Source organism: Vulpes vulpes, chromosome 4 (assembly GCF_048418805.1).
Source record: "Vulpes vulpes isolate BD-2025 chromosome 4, VulVul3, whole genome shotgun sequence".
Lineage (NCBI taxonomy): Eukaryota > Metazoa > Chordata > Mammalia > Carnivora > Canidae > Vulpes > Vulpes vulpes.
In genome coordinates, this window is record NC_132783.1 from 54284691 (window position 1) to 54304452 (window position 19762).

Below are 19762 nucleotides of genomic sequence, written 5' to 3' on the forward strand. Positions count from 1 at the left end.
CTTATTCTTTACAAAAGCACACTGTCTAAATTGTAGTCTTGGCTGTACTAAGAGTTAAAAAATGTAAGAACAATAAGCACAGTGAAGCAAGTTTTCAAAGAAATACTTGCAAAATGTTGTGGCTGCTGAGCCAAAGAAACTATTCTCAATTTCCATGATACAACAGTTATTTTCTCTGAAGTGGGTACAAGGCCATTCCCTGGGGTATGGAAATAAAATATGAAAACTTCTATCCAAGTGAGAAGAAAGTATTAGAATTCTATTTGTACTTTTTTAACCCAATCTTTCAAATCAATGTTGTGTATGTTTTTACAAATGTACCTAACCACATGTGCAAAGTTTATTAAAAAATGGAATACATTAGGGGTGTTGTTAAATTTTCACTGATAGGTGTACATAATCGAAGAGGTTGATTACCACTGACTATTCTTTTGATGATATTGAAGGTACCTGGTTAAAACCCAAACAAATCTGCCATTAATTAGCATAATATCACACTCATCTTTTTACCATTATTTTCAATGACCTAACTATAAATATATCTCCATATAAACTAAAAAGGTAGGGTTTGCAACAAGTTCCAAATGATAGTTGTTTTTTAGAATGATTTTCAGTGTATATGGACCACACTCTTCCATCCTACAGTAGATATTAAATATAGATCTATATAGCTCTTTTAAGCATTCTTTTACTCACATATGCATAACATTTTCCATATTTAAAGCATATTAGATAACACATTTCAGAACATATTTTCTATATTTTGCCAACTAAATCTAGTTGATGATCTGATAATGACTTGATGTAAATGTTTCACAAAGCCCATGAATTTTTGGTTTGGGGGCAGGGAGAAAATAATGGCAAAGAAGTAGGGTAACGGAAGAGAGAGCCCTGATAGGGTAATATATCACTTGCTGAGATTTCAGGGGGCATCACTGTCAGCAGACAGTGGAAAGGTTTGACTTTTAGGCATGTAACAATTAAGCATGTCCTTATGTGCCTCAATCTTTAATAGGTCTCAGCAAAAGATTATGTGTTCTTGCTAAATGGAGAAAAAACTCTGCAAAAATGCTTTTCTCCACTGAGGTCCCTGGAAGGAAGTGATTAAGATGATGTGGAAGGGAAACCATGTTGAACAAGTGTAAGTTATAATAAAGTCAAAAGCAGTCAGGGGATCTACAAGGTGTCACAGCCTCTACTCTGTCCTCACTGCCTTCTGATTTCTTACATGTGATACAGAAAAAGAGACCTTGATGGTCTCTCACTTATATTTTGTACACTGAACTATTTGCAGGAAATTTTAAACTGCTGGGAGGTTTTCTCTGCCACCCGAAATATTTTCAAGATGTTTCTTCTTGCTGTAACTTTACACATTTGCAGAAAAATACACATTAAATTTTGCTAGTAGTTGAAGAAAAATATCATTAACAACAAAAAAAGAATAAACAAAACATTGTTTACTCCCTCATGTCTCAAATGGCATGCCAAAGCCAAATATGAACTGCTAAGTTACTTCTTTCTTTTTTGTATGTCTTGGAACTCTTGCTGTAATCAGCACATACACATCTCTCTCATTTTTAAAAAAAGTTTATTTTTAAATTTTATTTATTTATTTATTTATTTATTTATTTATTTATTTATAAGATTTTATTTATTTATTCATGAGAGACAAAAAGAGAGAGAGAGAGAGGGAGAGAGAGAGAGAGAGGCAGAGACATAGGCAGAGGGAGAAGCAGACTCCATGCAGGGAGCCTGACGTGGGACTCCATCCCGGGTCTCCAGGATCACACCCCAAGCTGAAGGTGGCACTAAACCGCTGGGCCACCGGGGTTGCCCATATTTTTAAATTTATTTAAAGTAATCTCTATAGCCAATGTGGGGTTCAAACTCATGACCCTGAGATCAAGAGTCACATGCACTTCCAATGAGCCAGCCAGATGCTCCACTAAGTTATTCTTGTTTTGGGTGTGTGTGGCTAATTGACAGCTTAAAGTAAATACCTCTCAACTTCAATATTCAGTAGGGTTACTCATGCAAAATGAGAAAATAGTAGTGCTGAAGTTGATACAATAGAGAAGAGCTTTTAGATTCTTCTTCGGAATATCAGGATCCACAATACTGAGGAGAAAGATCAAGGACTCTAACATATTTTTATAATAGAGTAGGGAATTTGGTGTTGTTCTCAAACCTACCACAATGATCACAACATCCAGACAATTCCAGAAACTCCTGAAATAGTGTAGCTTGTGAATACGAATTTCCAATATCTCTTCCACCACATAGTAAAGAATAAAAAAACAAAAGATAATCTCACAGGCTGCCAGGAAGAAATCAAAAGTCGTGACATATCGGATCAGCTTTACAGGCTGAAATTGCCAAGATGGAATCACACCGCCTGTTGCTGGGAATTCAACCAATAACCTGCATTGCAATAAGAACAATTAAAACAATAACAATAACAACACACGGATGCAGCCAGGAAAGGACATCCATCTATTCTGTTCCCGTACTTAAAAGTACTAAAACTGCAATCACAAGTCACCCTAAACCAGCGACAGAATATTTTTTATCACAGCTAGTAACTGCGTACGATAATGATACTGTGCCCCAAAAGGAACGGGGCTTCCCAAATCTCCTAAAGAGATTATTTCTCCTCAATCGCCCCTTTACTTTTCCAGTATTTATACTATTCAAAATGCTCTTTAGTTTATTTTTCTTAATGAAGGTATTAATCAATAAGTAAGCCTTTCCAGGACTTCTTTTAAATGCAAGTAACTCAACTAGGTAATGAAGAACATAAGAAATAGGACTCATGCATTCAAACATGTACGGCCTGTTGAGAGGTAGGATGTGTGTGCCTATTTGTGTATTTATGTATATGTATGTGTGTGTGGATATATATATAAACTGGGTTTCTCATCCATTCATTAGGTAACACCTAACTAGCATTGAATAATTTGCCCTAGGGGCTATTCTTGCTACCCTTTCCAGAGCCTTGTAGTTAATAGGTACTCGGTAAATAGCTGATAGTCTAAAACAGCAACATACATTTTTTTACATTCATATGATGGCACTGATCTTTAGTGTTTTAGCATTATCGAAGTGAGAATGTTTCTTGCCAAGTTTCTATTTTGTAGGTGTCACGCTAAGTGATTTGCTTAATGGTATAGTTTCCCTATCAAGCTAGAAATAGAATACCTAGTTCCTTAACTTCAAAAGACCTTCAGTCAAGTCTTAGGTATAACCCTCCCATTACAGGATGGGTAGCCACACCTAGAGCCTGAATACCTAGGACTCAACCATGAGCCATAATCAGGTCCAGGCAGAGACTATGGCAAATTAGAATTGGTCAAAGATGGATGAAAATTTTTCCTTCTTGTTCACTGTCGATCTTCTGCTTTTAGTTTTCTTGTTTTTTTCCTATTTGATGTGTTAGAGAGTAGGGCTAAGAACTAAAAACCCAGGAAAGCAATAATGAAATGAAGATCCTCCTGACAGCTTCAGTGTGAACTTGGAAGGGCAGAAAGTAGCCTCTGTATGCCAACTCCTCTCTGTCCTGTTCTGGTCCTGCATCTGTAACCCCTCCAAAACAGACAGCAGCATAGAGAAATGAAATAATTGCATTGACAATATTCACTTGTGAAGTATGGGGAAGAAGTGAAAGACATATTCAAGACCTTCTATAAATAGATATTTCTTTAAATACTGAGTGCCTGTTTTTATCCTCCTGTCTGCACTAAAATCATTTAAAAAGTTCAATAATAATTGTAATCAATTTTTATTTATTTCTAATAATAACTATGATTTGGCTTAATGTGGTATTATTTTCTTCAAAAATTGTCAAAACATGGTCTGGAAAAATCCAACTGGCCATGTAAAGCTGACTTGCATTTAGCCATAAAAATGATCTCAAAATATTATGAGATTTATCCTTCTTATTTGGTAGGTAAGATTATGTGCAAATAATTCAGGTCAGAGATGTCTTGGGTGTTGCTGACATGTTCACCAGGAGGATTAGGTGAACCCTGGGTCACCTATGCCTTCTACTTTTTCTTTTTTAAAGTACATATTACCTTCTAATATACTATTTAATTAATGTCTCTTTTGTTCATTGTTTATTGTCTATTATCCATCTCTTCTGGTTGAATGCAAGCTCTATAAGAGCAGGGATCTTTATTTTGTTCACTGATGTGTCCCAAGAGCCAAGAACAGTGCCTGGCACATATTAAGTGTCCAATAAATGTTTGCTGAATGAATGAATGAATGAATGAACAGAAGGCCCCAGACAAGCCTGTAGGATTTGTGTCAGGTTCTTCACTGCTAACCTGAGTGATCATTATGGCAACATCACAGGATCATGGAAGGAACTTTGTGTCTTTGCTGAATCTTGAGTGTGAACAAGTATGTAGGTATCCTATCGACCCCAGGCACAGCTCATGACTGCTGGGTTTATGTTCTTAAATAGCATGGACCTCATCTGAGAGTGGGAAACTCACGGTAATGGGTCAAGATTTGATGGCCATAGTATATAGCACTGATCATCCTTAAAATGAGTAAGAATAGATGTTAGCAAACACAGTGCTTTTTCTGGGAAGGTTGCAGCTTTGGGATAAACTTGGATCAGACTTAAGGTCCTTCCCAACTTGTAATATTCTAGGATCCTAACTCCCTTCCACCAAATATATTTATCCCACTAAGCCTTTGGTTTTCACCCTTCCTTTGCTATCGGCTCTGATCCTCGGCACTCTCAGCCAAGTGCAGGCAATGGTTTCTTGGTCTATCTCAAGACTAGGATGTACATACAACTACAGAAAAGTGGGAGGGATCAGGGCCCTTGTTACACACCTGATCACACAGAAAAGGTTAATGTTGGCGTTGTATACTGAAAAGTCAATAAAAGTTGCCCTGGTTCCTCGGTCCAGCCAGACATTTTTCTTGAGGCTAGCAACCTGAGCAGCTGTTTCCTCTCTTGTTCTTGACAAATCCAGGTAATAGCCAGCTCCACTATAGGTTGCAATCATTCCCCAGTGGCTGCTCCCATTCAAGTCTTTTTCACTTGTGTAGATCCAACTAATTTAAAACGTGAAAACAAAACAAACAGATAAAATCAGTGGAACACTTGTGGCAATTACAAAGACAGGTGAAGTGGTTCCTGGTAAGACAGAGTAGGTAATGAATAAATATAAATCTGATCAAGCTGGGTAATATGCTTGGTATGGGGCTTCGTGCTTCCTTATTGAATTCTCACACACTTATAACCCCCTTTTAGGAATGAGGGCCCTGAAGCTTTAGTGAGGTCAACTCAGTCTCCAAGCTCTTGAGAATATTGTTAGAAACCTACACCAGGACTGCCTGTCTCTAGAATCTGTGCTATTAGCCCTTAGTTTATATGGTTGCCTTCCCTGGGTAACTATACTTAGGGGCTAGATGACTCTAGGCCTTCAGAGAAAATTGCAGCCAAGAAGTACAAGTTCATCAAGTACCACAGTCAGCAACTGAACTAAAACAAGACTCTACATGGCATTTGGGAATTTATTTATTTATGTATTTACATATTTATATAAGGGAGGGAGAGAGTGGCGGCAGAGAAGCAGAGGGAGAGGCAGAGAGAAAGAATCTGAAGCAGACTCCATGCCTAGTGCAGATCCCAATGTGGGGCTTGATCTTAGGACCCTGAGATCATGACCTGAGCCCAAATCAAGAGTCTGACATTTAACCAACTGAGCCACCAGGGCACTCCAGGGCATTTGGGAACTTAATCCATAAATATTGACAGAGGTTCTCTAAGGCACCAGATGTTTCTTTGGCAATATAAAGAGGAACCAAGTTCCTTTGCCTCTCAAATTTACAGTAAGTAGGGAGAGAAAAGGTATCCCTGGGTGGCGCAGCGGTTTGGCGCCTGCCTTTGGCTCAGGGCGCGATCCTGGAGACCCGGGATCGAATCCCACATTGGGCTCCCGGTGCATGGAGCCTGCTTCTCCCTCTGCCTGTGTCTCTGCCTCTCTCTTTCTCTCTGTGTGACTATCATAAAAAAAAAAAAAAAAAGTAGGGAGAGAAAAGTAATGAAACAAAAGCTTCTGGAAGAAGCCATGGTGGACCTGGGCTGTGAAAGGTAAACTGGGTTCAGGAGGCACAAGTGGAAGGGCATTTTCAAGCGTGAGTCAGGCAGGGCTAGAGAAGGACAAGGCACCCAGCTAGTAGCTGAGTTCAGCTTGCAAATGATGAAGAGAGAAGGCTGAGAGGTAGACTGTGATCAGACTGTGAAGAACAAGTGTGATGGACTCACTGAAGAAGGTTTCTGAGAGGCACAAAACAGGTTGCAGGACAAGACTGGAGTGGTGAGAACAGAGAAAAAAGTGACCACAGCGGGTCTGGGAAGGCCTTTCCTTAGTAAGGCCTGTTTGCAGGGCTGGGTCTTGGGCATCTGGAACTTGACTGATGAACAGCTCCCTACACTGATATAAACCTGTCTGACTGGCTGTTTTTCCCTCTCCTCCTCATCCCTTTTTCATGCTCTCTCTCTCAAATAAATAAATCAAATCTTAAAAAACGTCCAACTTTGTCTGACTGGGAAAAGTGGCTGTACCTAGGCTATCTATACAAACACAGAGGCTCAGGCCCAACAACTGCTTTCCTTCTGGGACTTTGGGATTTTGGTACCTGCCAGGCAGTGGCTGTCTATGTGACCAGCAGCCAGTAAATACCTTGGGCACTGAGTCAATAATGCACCTCTGACACCTCTCTGACAGAGAGAGGTTTCATTTCATTCATGTTGCTATAGCCTGTTACTGGAGGGATTCAACACTTCCTGTGTGACCCCACTGGGAGAGGACTTTTGGAAGCCTACACTTTGTTTCCTCCCAACTTGGCCCCATGTGCCTGCACCCTCTGCTGCTTTTACTTTTATCCTTTCATTGCATTGAACCTTAGCCACAAACATAACTAGATGATGAATCCTAGGAATCCTTCTAGCATATCCCTGAATCTGGGAGTAGTCCTGGGGGCCCGGACACAGCTCAGTTAGCAGTGCCTGCAATAATCCAGAGGTGATGAGGCCTGGACCAGAGCAATGATAGGAAGACAAGATGACAGACAGGAAGGATGGACAGAGGACACTGCAGTGACTGTTAAGAGAACTTGGCCTCTGATTTAGAAGTAGGGGCAAGGGAGAAGGGACATCTGAAAAATGACTGGAAGACTCTTGTTGGATAATGCAAAGGAGAACAAATTCAATTAGAAAGTGATGAATTCAGTTTGGGCAGGCTGAATTATAGGAGCTAGTAGGACATAGGTAGAATACAGATTTGGTTTTTGTTCCCTATCACTAGAATATAAGCTCTGTGAAGACAGGGGATTTATTTCTGTTCTGTTTCCTGCTGCTTTATTACCCTAGCCAGCACCAAGGGTGTTTCTAGAAAAAGGAGACCTCACTGAGAAAATGCCTGGCACATGTTAACACTCAGTATATTTGTTGAAGAAATGATAAATTATCAAATAGAGATGAGAGATGAAGCCACTTGAATACCGGGGAAAGAATGTAAAGAAAGAAAAGCTAGAGATCTGAATATAGGACGACCTAGGAATATGAGGGTTAAGAGGAAGATTACAGAAAGAAGGGAACCCAAAGTTTAGCATCACTCTCAGAAGTCAAAAGAATAAGCAATCAACACTGCCAAGCTCTACAGAGGTTAAACAGGATGAAGATCAAGAATTGGTCTGTGGGTTGGCAAACTCAACAAATCCAGTCGTGGCTTCCAAGAAAGATGTCAAAAGCATAGGTTTTCAGCTTTAAGGAATGAATCAATGGTAGGGGATAGAGGTAGCCAGTGAAGACTATTCTTTCCAGAAGTTTGTGGAATTCAAGGAAGGGAGAAATGGGAGCAGCATGAGAATAGAGCAGAATCAAGGGATGGTTTGGATACATGGTAGTCTATCTGTCATAGAAATCACCCATTCATTCTTGCCCCTAGTGGGTATTTACTGAGCAGCTTTAGATGCCAGGCAGTGGTCAAGGCTTTGAGAATACAGCAGTAAACAAAATACAGTCCCCATTCTCCAGAAGCTTGAATATTGATGAGGAGCTGAGGGAGTCCCCCACCCCCCGCCAGCATAATTAATATGGATGAAGCAATGTGGTTTAGTGGAAGAAACATGGGTTTTGGAGTCAGGCTGGTTAAATCCCAGCTTGGTTCCATTTACAAGCTGTGATGCTTTGGGTAAGTGAGCCTCAGTCATCGACAAAATGGAGATGACATGTATTTCAGGTTGTTTTGCGAAAGCAGATGAGATAATGCATGAATGAAATCATTTCTTTTTTTTTTTTTTAAAGATTTTATTTATTTATAGAGACAGAAAGAGAGGGGCAGAGACACAGGCAGAGGGAGAAGCAGGCTCCATGCAGGGAGCCCGATGTGGGACTCAATCCCAGGTCTCCAGATCACACCCCAGGCTGCAGGAGGCGCTAAACCGCTGTGCCACAGGGGCTGCCCCTGAAATCACTTCTTAATGTAGCATCTGGTAGTGGCTTATCCACTTCTCTCATTAATGATATGATAGAGTAAAATACTGGACCAGGTACCATAGCTTAGGAGCATGTTTATACTTTGCAGGAACCAGAAAAAGGAGTAGAGCGAAATCATTACCAAACCTGGATAAACTGTCTTTTTTTTTTTTTTTTTTGATAAACTGTCTTTTAGGATGATTCAATCCTTTATGATAAATCTTCTGAACTTTACTTAGTGTGTTCCTTACAGGCCCTGCTCCTAGTTAAGGTAAGCACTGGATGGTAGATAAAAAATCTGATGGGAAGGCTGTTGCCCCAACTGTATATTAACAAATCTGGATTCTGGGTGCCTCAGTTCAAGAAAGGGATCCAGATAGAATTAGCTTAGTTAAGTTTAGAAGACAAGTCTAACCATAGTGACTCATCCAGGGGCAGTGACCCTAAGAGGCCCACCTTGGGACAGCTTGAGAGCTGTCTTCTTATTTCTCTTTTTTTTTTTTTTAAAAGATTTTATTTATTTATTCAAGAGAGACACACACAGAGAGAGAGGCAGAGATATAGGCAGAGGGAAAAGCAGGCCCCATGCAGGAAGCCTGACGTGGGACTCGATCCCGGGTCCCCAGGATCACACCCTGGGCTGAAGGTGGCGCTAAACCGCTGAGCCACCTGGGCTGCCCACTCTTATTTCTTTATAATAGCTACAGTATTTCTAAAAGTAATGACTAGCTTCCCTCAATACACAAGATGTTTTTAGTATGGTTACAAAAGGACACCAAAATCCCCGCAAATCTGCACAATGGACAATACATACTCAAAATCATAAACACACATTTGAGAGGCCAGGCCAGGTTTTAACCAGACATAAAACTGGCTCACAAGCTTAGTATACACTTTAAATACCTGTACTCTGAACAAAAATGTATTCGTAAATGCTAGTAAAATGAAAATTTCTGTCCCGGAATAGTTCCCGATAACAACCTAGTGAACGATGTCACTGGATCTAGGTAAACAGGATCCAGGAATCTTCAAAGAAATCTCCAGAGGCCCTGTAGCTATTTTCTTGTTGGCCATATAGTCAACAGTTTAGTCTTTTGAAAAATATGTATGCAGAAGCTGAAGGCAATAAAGAGTAGAGAAAATCTGAGAAACCAAAGGTCACTTTGGCCATGGTCTTAACTATAAGCACTGAAGACTCACTTAAAGCATCTTCTCCTTGGTTAAGAGGTTAGAGGATGAATGAATGAATGAATGAATGAGAAGCCAGGGCACATGGCCACAGGGCACACTTACGCAGTTCCGTTTCTTAGACCAAAAGGAGCCCTGTCTTCACTACTGACCGAGTAGACATCATAGCACTCTTTAATCTCATCTCTTAAGTCCTGGGGGATAGAACAGGATCCATTTCTGACTTTGAGTTGCCGGATACGTGGTACACCTAACAGGAGGTTCTCATAGTAGATAAAACTTCGGTTGTCAGCTTCGGTCCTGTTGCCGGGCTGTGTCTTCCAGTACAGCCCATCCAATAAGGCACCTTCTGTGAACTGAAAAAAAGGGAAACATTTTGGAAAAGTTTTCTGAAAAGCTCCAAGCCTAGTGGTTTCTTTGCTCTTTCCTGGAATGTTTGCAAGACCAACAGTTTGGCAACTCTGCAAACATGGTAGAGTGACAAGGGTAGGTTTTGCTGTCAGAAAGACTGGGGTTGGATCTTGCTCCATTGCTTGCTGGCTATGAGGCTCCAACTTTGAGCCAAGGTCCCTGCATTATTTTATCCATTCTCTGCATGGCTGCTGCCCTGGTACCCAGTGGGTGTTTAAAAAATGGCAACTCTGATTTTTGCTCTAGGACTAAAGGTAAGGGGGTGTGGTTTACATAAATGCACAACCATGATCAATTTTACTTTCCCTTAGTAAAACAACATGTCACATAACATAATCATGGTTCCAAACTTGTTTGGAGAGGAAAAGCTACAGTTTTGAATACCAGTCTGCCATCTGGTGGCTCTTTTAAGTGTCTGGATTATTTAGTCATATGGTGAACTCTCTTAACTGCCCTGGCCCCTGCTTTTAGAGCCAGGCATTCATTACCATGGAATTGTGTCCATGTGAGATGTCTCTCATTAGTTTGCCTATAGGGAAGAAGTAGCTGTTTCTCAGTGTGTCATCCTTAACAGACAATCAGTAGAGATGGATTGATTTGCTTGAACAGAGGGGAGAGATTCACATTTTACTAATGTGATTTTGGATGCCAAGTATTTTGAGGCATCAGTAATAATGGGTTCATATGGTCCAGTCTCTTCTATCTTTACAACCACCAGCTCTGACCCCAGGGCTTAGGAAGAGTTTTAGAAAGCATCTCTGCAGGAAGAAACAATTCTTTCCTCTCTAATTGCTCTTCTATTTTTCTTAGGTTCTGAGCACCATACCTCCTAGATCAGTTTAACATTTCTCCTTTGGTATCACTCATAGTTTATCCTCGGTTACTGTGTTGGATTGTGTGATGATTTGGGAAGGGGTTGGGTTGAATTTCACATTAGAGATCTCTGAAAGAATGTGCCTGCCTTGATCAGGTGCTGTTCTAGGGTACATGCCATCATCAACAAAGAGACAAAAGACAAAAAACAAAGCAAGACAAAACAACCAAATTTTGCCCTTATGGGCTGTATATCCTAGGAGATACTCAACAGATATTATCTGAATCATGAATGACTGAATTATAGGCTAGGCTGAGAAAAGGCCAGTCAGGTTAGAAACAAGTCAATTTTTCTTACTCCCTAACCATCTGTAAGCATGCTGAATCTATCTCCTCATCTACCACCAAGGCATAATATTAGCACTTACCTTGTATGGTTACTATGGGATTAAAAAAGGTGAGGTTGCACTCAGCATGGTGCAAGGGACACATAAGGTTCTCCATAGAACCATAATTTCTAACAGCCCATCATAACCTACATCTCACACAGTGTGAAGCACATAGTTGGTCCTATAGATACTGCTGTCATGAATTTATGAAACCAAATGAACAATTTTCAGTGATATAGAGGTACTTTGAAAGTCATTTGCAAATACCTTCCAGAAGTCTTCCATTGAAGAAAGAGTTTTAAAGTTTGTTTTCTCTGTTTTGGACACTGGGGTGTCTAGGAAGAGTTGTGACATTATCCGGGTATAGTAGTACACACTGGAGCTCATCATCCCATAGGTCACTGGAACACAGAAGAAGCCACATGAACCCTGAAGTGGCACTTGCACACACACTCACTCCCACACTCTCAGTGGGTGGGCAGGTAGTCACAAACATTCTGCTGTGTCCCTTGCCTTCTTTGCCTTTATCATTCTTCTAGGATCTTTCCCTAGCCCTCGGGCCTATAAAAGAAATAATATTCGTTTATGTGAAACAAAGCTGGCTTACTACAGAGCATCAAGTTAAGATCAAGCACCTTTACTTGATATCAAGCCACACCCCTGCCATGAAGATCTGCCGATTACATCAGCCATTCTAAATGGTCCTAGCAGCAGTTAGGGAAGATAATTTACAGGCTTAGTAGGTCACAAGGAGATCAGATGTTGCATCTTGGCCATGCCTACTCCTTACTATGTGACCTGTGCAAGCTGTTTAAACCTTCTTTTCTTTTCCTTTCTTTTTTCTTTTCTTTTCAAATAGGGTCTTGAACTCGTGACCCTGAGGATCAAGACCTGATCTGAAATCAGAAGTTGGATGCTTAACTGACTGAGCACCCAGGCCCCTGAGCTGCTTAACCTTCTGAGCTTCAGTTTCCTTTTCAGTAGGACAGGGATAATTAGCTATCCCATGAGAGTTTCTGGTGCTTACATAAAAATAGTAACTAAAAATTACCCAGTACAGTGGCTAAACTTAAATGTCCAATAATGATAGTTCTTCCTCCTTCATCAGCTTGCTATAACACATCTATTAAAATTTTCAGCATTTTAATGAGGGTTGTCTTACACTGGACTCTAATGACCACATGTGCAATATGCTATAATTCCTATAACTAACTGATGAAAAGCTTCAAGGGGAAACGCTTCTCTTTATACTTTTTTTTTTTATATACTTTTTTTGACCACAGAAGTTTTACACTTCTTTTAACCATAGTTCTCAACATTTAGCAGGTGATAAACACTTAGCTGACTGTAATAATCTTCAGGCTTCATAAAACGCATTTTAAAACCTTGTATTAAATGATTTGGGGATTAAGTGCTATTTAGTAGAACCTCGTCTTCACATAGTTTCCTTCCCCATTGAGCAGCATAGAAAATCAAGATGATTTAAAAAGAGAAGTAGATAATAGTGATTCAAACACAAGTGTGTTTTAGAGTCCACCTCAAGCAGTCAATGGATTAATAAATATACAGTCACAAGGCTTATGTGCTTTATCTGGAAGGGAAGGAACATTTTCTGGTCTCCTTATTTCCCTCACCTGTCCTCGCATGACCTGCAAACTAGAACATTCCTCTCAAGTGTTATAGGACCTGCCACTTCTCAAAACTATACTGGGCCAGAGATAAGGGTTTAGACTTGTAATCCATTCACATTTATGAGACAAAGTGCTTATGAAGATAAGCAAGGTATGACCTCTGTCCTCAAGAAGAGAAACTACTAAGTTTCCCTGAGAATAGCAATGCTCACCTAGCACCCATTGAGGGGTGGACAAGGTACAATGAACTTCACGAAAGCTTTCAGTGGATCCAGAGACAGCTGAGGGAACAAAACTGGTATGATGCTCAAAAGGAGTAGTGAAGGATCCCCAAAACTGAATAAGCGATTATTAAGTTGAAATTAACAATTAACTTGAAATTAGAATTTGCTTTGGATTAATTAATATAAAGGATTCTCAAATTTTTTTACCTGTGGGTTTGTTTTAAAAAGAATTATGACAAGTGATCTAATGTTCTGATTTATAAATATGCTAGTTATATATGTGCATAAATATTTTAGCCACAGATTAAGAATTATAACTCTTTTGTTTTCCTATATTTTTAATATCAAGTGCTTTTGAAATGATCAGGACCTGTATGAAATTTCATGACTTCAGTAAAAGGAAAGTGATGCATTCCCTTGGCTATTGAGCACCATCTGTTGGACATCTAGAGAAATAATGTCACCTAGCTTTAAAGGGATGATTACTCCAGCACATTCAATCAGCAAATAGTAACTCAGCCCTTCCTTGTGCCAGGTCCTAGGCTACTCCATGGGATAGCTTTGAGTGACAGCTCCGTACACTCCAGCAATCACCTAAACCATGAGTCCATGTAGGGGGTAGCTAAAAGACCCCTGGGATTTGGAAGCAGAATGATTTGGGTTTGGGTTTCCGCTTTGCTTCATCTTGAATGTCTGCCTCTGTGTTCATGATAGTGGGTCTCAGTGTCTTGGGATCTCAGACAAATAATTTCTCTGAGCTCGAGTTTCATTGACAAGAAAGTGGGTATAATAACATCTAGGGCTTTTGCATAGTTCAATGGGAGAAATGTATGTGAAGACATTTTGCACAATGTCAAATGCAATAGAAATACAAGACTGTTGCATCATTTTCTCTTCAGTTCTTGATGGAGAAAGCACACTTGGAAGGTGGCATTCATTCACTCTTTAAATGATCTGACTCATGAAGAAAAAAACTACAGTATAAAAAGATAACCTTAAATGAGGAACAGAAAGGAAAAGAATGTTAAAAAATGTAACATAAAGGACAGATATATGTCCTATGTGTATACATTTCTTCTACCATATAATCACTGTCTTCATTTCCAAGTTCCCTTTTACATAAAATAAGCCAGAATAAAAAATATCACACATCACCAACTAATCAGCATGTAATATAAATAAAGCTGTCTTAAACACGTGCTTGATTTCAAAATAGGCAATGGACACTATTTTACCCTTAATATTGTTGAAGAAAATGAAGGCTCAAAGACTAAAAACAAATAAAGAAGATTGTACCATAAAAACTCCAAATCCTTATAATAAAAAGCAAAGAATTTTCCAATGTAACAAGACAAACAGAAACATGGAAAATAACAAAAAATCCCCCATGAAAACTAAAAGAGCAATATTTTAAAAATCACAAATGCAGAAAATTAATTTTAAAAGGATTAAGCAAACAGAGATAAAGCCACACCATCTAAAAATGAAAAAAAAAAAAACCAAACAAACCTGTTTTCTCTTAATAACTCTTGGACCAAAGAGGAAATCAAAACTGCCACACAAATATAAATACATCAGATGTAAAGACAGTAGAATCCAGTATTCCAAGGCCATCTGCCACAAAGCAAAGCCATCATCCTGACCAGAAAACCAAAATTCTTTGCTAGCTCTGTGCTGTACCACATCCTCATAGCAACATGGTAGAGATGAAATAAGAACAGATATTTGAAGAGACTTGAACGAATTAGTCTGACAATCTAGGGTGAGGAGTGCAGTGATAGAGGTAGGCCTGGGACATCAGCACAGCTCAGGGAGAGGGGTAGTGGATAAAGGCTTCTCGATGGATCTGCCTCTTGCACTGATCTTGAGGGCTGAGGAGGAACTGAATAGACCAAGAGGAGAAAGCCTACGCCAAGGGCTTTCTGAGACTCACAGTGGTTTGATATGGTTGAAGTAACAGGTGTTCACAGGGAGTGGCAGATCTGAAGAAGTAAGCAAAGATGGTATAATGAAGTGCACTTGATTATCTCAGGATTTTAAACTTTATCTTGAAAGTGAGGTGATTATAGCATGTTAAATGGAAGAGTGACCCAGGTTAATCTGGTTTCAGAGACAGCAGTCTGGAAGTAGTGCCTGGGAGTGCTACTAAAAGTCCAGGTATTCGGGCATCTGGGTGGCTCAGTCAGGTAAGCATCTGCCTTCAGCTCAGCTCATGATCTCAGGGTCCTGGGATCAAGCCCCACGTGGGGCTCCCTGCTCAGCGGGGAGCTGCTCCTTCCTTTCCCTCTGCCTGCCTCTCCCCCTGCTTGTGCTCTGTCAAATAAACAAAATCTTAAAAAAAAAAAAAAAGTCCAGGTATTAGATCCCAACCAATCTTCAGTCTAATGGCATTGAGTCAGCTTCTTAAAATTTAAACAAATCCTGTCACTCCCTTCCTTAAAACCCTAGCTTCCCTCTATAAACCGCTAACCAAAGCCTAACAAACCTATAGGGTCTAACTTCCTTTTTTTTTTTTTTTTTTTTTTAATGATAGTCACAGAGAGAGAGAGAGAGAGAGGCAGAGACATAGGCAGAGGGAGAAGCAGGCTCCATGCACCGGGAGCCTGATGTGGGATTCGATCCGGGGTCTCCAGGATCGCGCCCTGGGCCAAAGGCAAGCGCCAAACCACTGCGCCACCCAGGGATCCCTAGGGTCTAACTTCTAACCGCATTTCTTTCCATCCTCATCTGATGGTACTCTAACAACTGTCTTCACTCAGCTTCTGGAATGTTCTGAGCTCTTTCCTGCCTCAGAAACTTCACTCGTGCAGTTCTTTCTTCATCTGACTGGCTCTCACTCTTGATTTAGGCCTCAGAGAGGCCTTCTCTGTAGGGGAATCTCTTCCTCAAATGTCTTCTTTCATATTACTTCCACATTTAAGGGCAGGGCCTCAATCTGCTTTTAATTAAATTACTGAACAGTTGAATGAATGAATACATGAATAATCCAGGATAGAGATGATAAAGGTTAAAACAGGGATAATAGTGATGTATGAAGGAAGGCAGATTTGAGAGGCACTAAAGAGCAAGAACTAAGTGGAATGATCCCATGAGAAGAATGAGGGAAAGCATCTAGAATGATGCCCAGCTTTGGAGAGAGGCATCGTGTGGGTGATGTTAACATTAGCCAGAGAGAGAACATGAGTGTAGCAAGTTTGGATGGGGAGAATGATGAGTCCAGGGTTAGGAATGTTAGAGATGAAATGTCTGGGAGATATATCAGTGGAGAGGCCTGGTAGAATTTGGCACAAGGTTTGTAGTTCATGAGCCAGGTCTAGGGGGAATCTGGAGTCAAAGTACCAGTTGAAGCTCTGGAAAAGATCACCTGAAGAGAAAGCCAAAGATACAATCACAGAGAATATACTGGCTAAATGTTTCATTAAGAAAAAAAACTAAGGAAGTGAATAAAGCAAGGAGAAACACAGGAAGAGAAGATTCCTGGAAGCCAAAGAGAAGCTTCTAGAAAGCCAAATGCCATTGCCATAGGACCAAATGCCAGAAAAAGCCTGAAAGGAGCCCATAAAATTTGGCAATTAAGAGGTCCCTAAGCAACTCTGCTGAGGCTTTTCAAGAGGTAGAAGTGAGACAATACACAGGAGATGAATTAAACTGATTAAAACTTCCAAATATTTTAATCTGGTTTTGGTTAAAATTTGAAGGAAATTGTAAGTGACATTTTGATGGAAACCTAAGGGCTAAAGTCTGGTGACATAAATGCTATTGTGAATGCCCATACTGAGCTAGCTATTACCTTATCTTTTATTTTTATTTTTTTAAATAAGATTTTATTTATTTATTCATGAGAGACACAGAGACAGAGACACAGGCAGAGGGAGAAGCAGGCTCCATGCACGGAGCCTGACATGGGACTCGATCCTGGGTCTCAGGGTCATGCCCTGGGCTGAAGGCAGTGCTAAACCACTGAGCCACCCGGGCTGCCCTTATCTTTTTTAAAACAGGAGAGAAAGATATATAGTATTTACATATGTTATCATAAAGACATAAAGAAGAGAAAGCTCTGCACATGGAGTACAGACCACGGTTAAATTAATATTTATGCAAGAACACACATTTCTTATCATTGTAGTTTTGTTCAGTTAATTGAAAAGGACAGGGAGCTTTCTGACCATAGGCAGTCTGTAACAGTTACTTTCCATGGACTTGCAACCTGTGGTCTTAAGACCGACAGTGTTTGCTGTGGGAAGCTGTTGGAATGTTTGTCAATGGAAACTGAATTAGCTTCCCACCAATTTGATGATTAACCCACAGACTTTGACTTCCCTTACCTACTTATCAACAATTAAACTGTGTGAATTCTCTTGTAATTAGGAAAACAATCTTTAGGTTAGACAATCATCTCTGCAAGATTTTTAGAAGTAAAATAAAATCTTCATTTCCTTTTTACTGAGGAATAACTGATACGTAATGCTGTGTAAGTTTAAGGTATTCAACCTGTTGATTTGATACTATTTACTTCTTTTTTTTAGAATACAAAGCAAAGCCTCCTGCTTCCAGAGATAAAGAAATGGAGACACATAGATTTCCTCTTGTAAGAGCTCTTCCTGTCCTAGGGTATATCATGCTGTTGTTCATTTCTCCAGTTTCATTACTTCTTTGTATACTAGTTAAAGACTTTCTCACATTAATTGATTACATTTTCTATTTGTGAAATATGTTATATTTTCTACTCTGTTAACTATTTACTGAGGCCTTGGTCTTTTTCTCAGTGCTTTGTGGGTTACACATGTATTAAACTATTAATCCTTTGTAATATTTCTTAGAAATATTCTTTAGAATTGTTTTCTGCCTTTTAATTTTGTCTTTCTTTAACATAGAAATACGTTTCTATGGTGCTAACTCAACTAACTTTTATGATTTCCATTATTATGTTTAAACAGGAAATTTGAGAAATTTTAAGAGAGAGCAGAAGAAAAAGAAGAAGCAAATGTATTTTTATCATAGATTCACTGGACTTATTTGGTCTTTTCCAAAGATCCTTAATACTACTATTTATCTCCTTTAATTTTAGCATCTAAGTCACACAAAGAAATAGTTACTACTTATAACAGTAACCCATATTCAAGTAAGTATTTTGATGATGAATTCATAGCAACCTTAGATTTCAAGTAAGAATAAATTCTAAATTACAGAGAAAGTGGGATTATCTAGTTCCCATGTTATTTCTCTCCTCTGGGTTAAGCAGACTGCTTTTAAAGACATAGGGGCTTAGAACTAACACTGGTAAGATGGAAAAATAGCTCTTGATGAGCACTCAGCTGCTCCATATGAATCCCCAATTAGAACCTATAGTTCTTAGAAACCGCTGATGAAACAATTCAGCCATTGTCAATTATCTCTGGGAAGAATTTCGTTCTTATTATTTTTTCTATGACAGATAGTATCCTAGGATCTTTTGGTGTGTTATTCCCAATCCTCACAAAATCTTTCTTTTCTTTTTTAAAGATTTTATTTATTTATTTATTTATTTATTTATTTATTTATTTATTTATTTATTTATTTATTTATGAAAGAGAAACTGTGGGGAGGAGGGCACAGAGGGAGAAGGAGAAGTAGACTCCCTGCTTAGCAGGGAGCCTGCTGCCATGCGGAGGGCTTAATCCCATGACTCTGAGATCATGACCTGAGCCAAAGGCAGATGTTTGACTGACTGAGCCACCCAGGTGCCTCACAAAATCTTTCAAAATAAGTATTTTACAGATGAGAAAACAAGGGTTCAGAAAGATTAAATAACTTGCTCAAGCTTACCTAGTATGTAAGTAGTGGAGCTGGGATTTGAACCCAGATCTCCGTTGATGTAAAAAAATCTATATGTTCCCTAGTATGTCAACTGCCTTCCAGAACCCCATCTACTTCATATTGAGAGCTTCCAATATGCAAGGCATATGGCTAAGTACATTATCTCATTTACCCACACAGTAATGTTTGATATTACTGGTCATTTGATATTGATACTGCTGGCAAAGATTTAAAAACCAGTAATTAAAAAGATGGTTTTTGAGCAAAGGGAAAGAGCTTAATCACTAGGAGCCAGTAAGGCTTTGGTAGGAGCAAATCATGTCTGCCTATCCTCAGTTCATTTTTAATTTGGTCTACAGCTGATGGTAGAAGATGGTGGAGTTATTCAGATAGGCATTTGAAAAAGTCTTTATTATCCTATTTCTTGAACATTCTGAGCTAGATGATAATATAATCCAGTGAACTCCACTCAGAGAGCTTTGACTAACAGATGATGTTCTTAGACCAATCTTTCTTGATTTGCTAATTAATCAGGATAAAGACATGGGTTATATCAATTCTGTTGATTCAGTGAAGTCAAGAGGAATAGCTGATACATGAATGAATCTAGAACCAAAATAATTTCAATGGACAGAATAAATGAGATGAAATTTAACATAGCTGAAAGGGAAGTCCTCCACTGTGTTCCAGGAAAAAGTGTTCAAATGCTAGTTGGGGGACACAGTGATTTATGTTTTTTTGTGAAGAGACTGAGGAATGATTTATGTGAAAAATCAGGTGATGGGAGGATGCATGAACCACAGGCTTGTA

At 39.4% G+C, this 19762-nt stretch overlaps 1 protein-coding gene across 1 annotated transcript in view; it reads right to left on the reverse strand.

The window, feature by feature from the left end:
- The window catches only part of PKD2 (polycystin 2, transient receptor potential cation channel), a 54237-nt gene that overhangs the window by 23352 nt on the left and 11123 nt on the right, over positions 1–19762 (reverse strand). The window contains exons 3-6 of the mRNA XM_072754953.1: positions 11569–11702; positions 9794–10044; positions 4846–5070; positions 2193–2421 (exon numbers count right to left, since the gene is read on the reverse strand). Coding sequence (XP_072611054.1) covers positions 2193–2421; positions 4846–5070; positions 9794–10044; positions 11569–11702 — 839 coding nt within the window. The remainder of the gene's footprint in view (positions 1–2192; positions 2422–4845; positions 5071–9793; positions 10045–11568; positions 11703–19762) is intronic.